We start from the raw sequence: 2,936 nt of genomic DNA on the forward strand, positions 1-2,936 counted from the left end.
TTTTTTACTCAAAGGATTTTTGGTAGTGGTCATTTGGGTTAAATTAGGATTTCGAGTTCATGATCATTTTGCAGAGTAGAATTCTTACGAGAAGATAAGTTTTTCAAAGGTTAGTAGCTCTTCCCCTAATTGGGATTTGAGTTCGATCCTTGTTTCTGCTCAAGGACGATCACGGGTTTGAGTTCGATCCTTGTTTCCGCTCAAGGACGACCACGGGTTATCGGGTTTAAAATTTTTCAAAATAACAATCGAGGAGCAAAGAAAATAACAATAAATACAGGGACTGAAAGCTAAATAACATAAATCAGTAATATATTCTATTCTAACAGGAATTTGGGAACTCGAGGGAAGAAAACGTAAATATGAAAAGTTAAGCGAAGGCCGAAGGGAATAATAAATTTCATAATTCTGAACTTAAGCAACACCGAATAAACTGAAAATGGCGCTACAAATACTCCACCATTCTCCCTCTTCTTTCACCAGAAAACCCTATCATCTTCCCAACCCATCTCTCAATTTTCCTTCTAAACCTAAATTCATCATCACATCCCAGAACCCGTCTGAATCTGAGAAGCCCATTTCGAAAAATGTTGATGATGCTCCACTTGCGACTTCATCCAAGCCATCTAGCTCATCGCCTCAAGGTTTCGGCTCTTCATCGTCTCAATCGACGACCACGAGCAAATCAAGTCCAAAGGCTGTAAAGCAGAAGGGTAAGCGGCAGAGGGCATCCATTATTCGGCGCTCTCCCGTGGAGAAACCGGTGTTTGTTGGAAAAGTAGATGAAGAGGCAGCTAAGGAACAGAGTAGGAACGAGAGCTATTTTCTTCTTACTTGGTTAGGTCTTGGCGCTGTGATTCTCGTCGAGGGGATAGTGCTTGCGGCATCTGGTACGTCTTCTGTTATTAATTTTTGTTCATTGCAATCTGAACTTCGGAATTGGGTTTTGTGAATGTCGATGTTGCAGTTTCCGTTCGAGTAATCAGGTTGTTGTTCTGAGACGTGATAGTAGTCATATTCCGATTCATATAGGATTTATTCCTTGAGATATGGAGGTAGAAGTTTGAAACCATAGTCCGAACATTAGGCGAACTGTGAAGGGAATTACTATTTTGGCAAGATTGTGGGTTGCAATTAGGTTATCTGTTGAAAAACCTGAAAATGAAGAATATTATAATCTAAGCCCCTTTCATTTCGTGTTTTGAATAGAAGTGGTCGTTTTTTATCACCCTATTTAATTTTGAGGGATTAAAGTTGTGATTCCCAAGGGATTCTGAACTTGACAAAATTGAATTTAACAATTTTAAAATCATTCCAAAACAAAGGTTTACTTTTCTACCATCAAAATGCATATTTGGATTGTAAAATTAGGGCATCATTCCATAACGAAAGAAAGCTGATGTTTTGATAGTGGATTTGATTCCCCATCCTTCTCTCCCCCCTGGCATGTGTACACATGTGCTACAGTAGCATCAATTTGGTGGTTGATTTGGCCTTCCAATACCAATTACTTGTTGCAGGCTCTAGATTTTTTCCTCTAACAAATATATTACATAAATATCTTACAATGCTTATTTATAAGAAATTGTAGTAACACAGTCTTCCTTTTAGTGTAGTATTTTCCAATCAAAATAAGATGCTTATGATTTTGTCTTATGATTTTGCTGGCCTTGTGATGATTAATTTTGTCTGGAAGACACTCAACTAACTGGTCTATGTTTTGAAGCGTGTTTGCTTTGCTATGTAACTTCATAAATGAATTTGACTAAATTACTGTTAATTTATATTTAATATTTGCTGGTGTTTCATTCAAATCCGCTTAACTGAACTTAACACGCAGCTTTCAAATCCTCTTGTCTACTTAACTCTTTAGAAATGTTCACCTTTTCAGATTTTAGACAGTTTTTCAGTTAGATTGTCATCCTGTTCAAATTGTTCCTCTAGTTAATAGTTCTGCAAATTATCATCCCAGCCTTGACTTCTATTTGATATCCCTAAACCTAATGTGGCTGGATAAGATCGGGCAATGTCCATTATACTATCTACAAGGTTCTGATTGTTCAAAGCCTGTTTTTTTGTGTGTGTTAATTCTACCATCAAACTAATTGAAAGTGATAGCTATTTTTTAAATTTCTAAGTGCTTTTCATATTTTCATGTGGACAATATGTAGTGAACTTCTCTCCGCTTCTATACCATTGAATTGTTTGATGGCTCTAAATATGCGAAATATTTTCATGCTTTTATTTGACTAGTACGAGTATGCACTTGGTTTGACTGAGTTTCGAGCCTATTTTCGGTGTGAAAATTTTGATGTACAATTCCTTTGATGAATATGGTGTTCATAGTTCATGTTTACGTTTCACTTCCACCACTACAACTAATTGGTTGATGTGCACATGCAGGTTTCTTACCAGAAGAGTGGGACAAGTTCTTCGTCAAATATTTGTATCCTTCCTTCACACCAACCGTCTCTCTGTTTGTTGCTGGAACTGTTGCATACGGAGTTTTGAAGTATCTTCAGAATGAGAAAATAAAAGATGAGAAATCATAATTTAATCCCTTTTGCTTGATGTTCTGTATTTGGTGCGAAGATCTGAAAAATCTCAAGTGTCCATAGATCTCGTTTATACAAATTATCCCATTTTATTAAAACTGAGGATGAAATTTTTTTAGCTCAAAAGCAAATGAGATGCTGTTGTTGGATCCTAGGAAACACCTTGCCATCATTTTATTAGTTTCTTTGGGATTTAGTTTCAATGACAATAATCGTCTGAAAGATCCCTTCCGTTATTATCTTAGGATTGAGAATAACCAATTCTATAGATCCCTCAAGTAATTCAAGGTGCTATCTGCCTCGCAAGCGAACCTTCAATGGTGTTCCCTTCTGATCTGGTTCCTTTTTTCTTTCTTTTTATGGCGTTCCCTTCTATACTAA

At 36.6% G+C, this 2,936-nt stretch overlaps 1 protein-coding gene across 1 annotated transcript; it reads left to right on the top strand.

Annotated features, from left to right (window-relative positions):
• The first annotated feature begins 340 nt into the window (after positions 1–340).
• Positions 341–2,714, top strand: LPA2 (low psii accumulation2). Its single transcript, XM_039043709.2, has 2 exons — positions 341–890; positions 2,404–2,714. The coding sequence occupies exons 1-2, from the start codon at positions 440–442 to the stop codon at positions 2,550–2,552; spliced, it is 600 nt and encodes a 199-aa protein (XP_038899637.1). The 5' UTR covers positions 341–439; the 3' UTR covers positions 2,553–2,714.
• The last annotated feature ends 222 nt before the right edge of the window (positions 2,715–2,936 follow it).

The sequence above is a fragment of the Benincasa hispida genome, chromosome 1 (genome assembly GCF_027475165.1).
Source record: "Benincasa hispida cultivar pf3 chromosome 1, pf3_genome.v1.1, whole genome shotgun sequence".
In the NCBI taxonomy this organism is placed as follows: Eukaryota; Viridiplantae; Streptophyta; class Magnoliopsida; order Cucurbitales; family Cucurbitaceae; genus Benincasa; species Benincasa hispida.

Excerpts from the sequence above, each read along its gene's own strand:
- LPA2 (XM_039043709.2), top strand. The coding sequence starts at position 440 with ATGGCGCTACAAATACTCCACCATTCTCCCTCTTCTTTCACCAGAAAA. Across the intron at positions 891-2,403 it reads GATAGTGCTTGCGGCATCTG|GTTTCTTACCAGAAGAGTGG; the intron begins GTACGTCTTCTG and ends GTGCACATGCAG.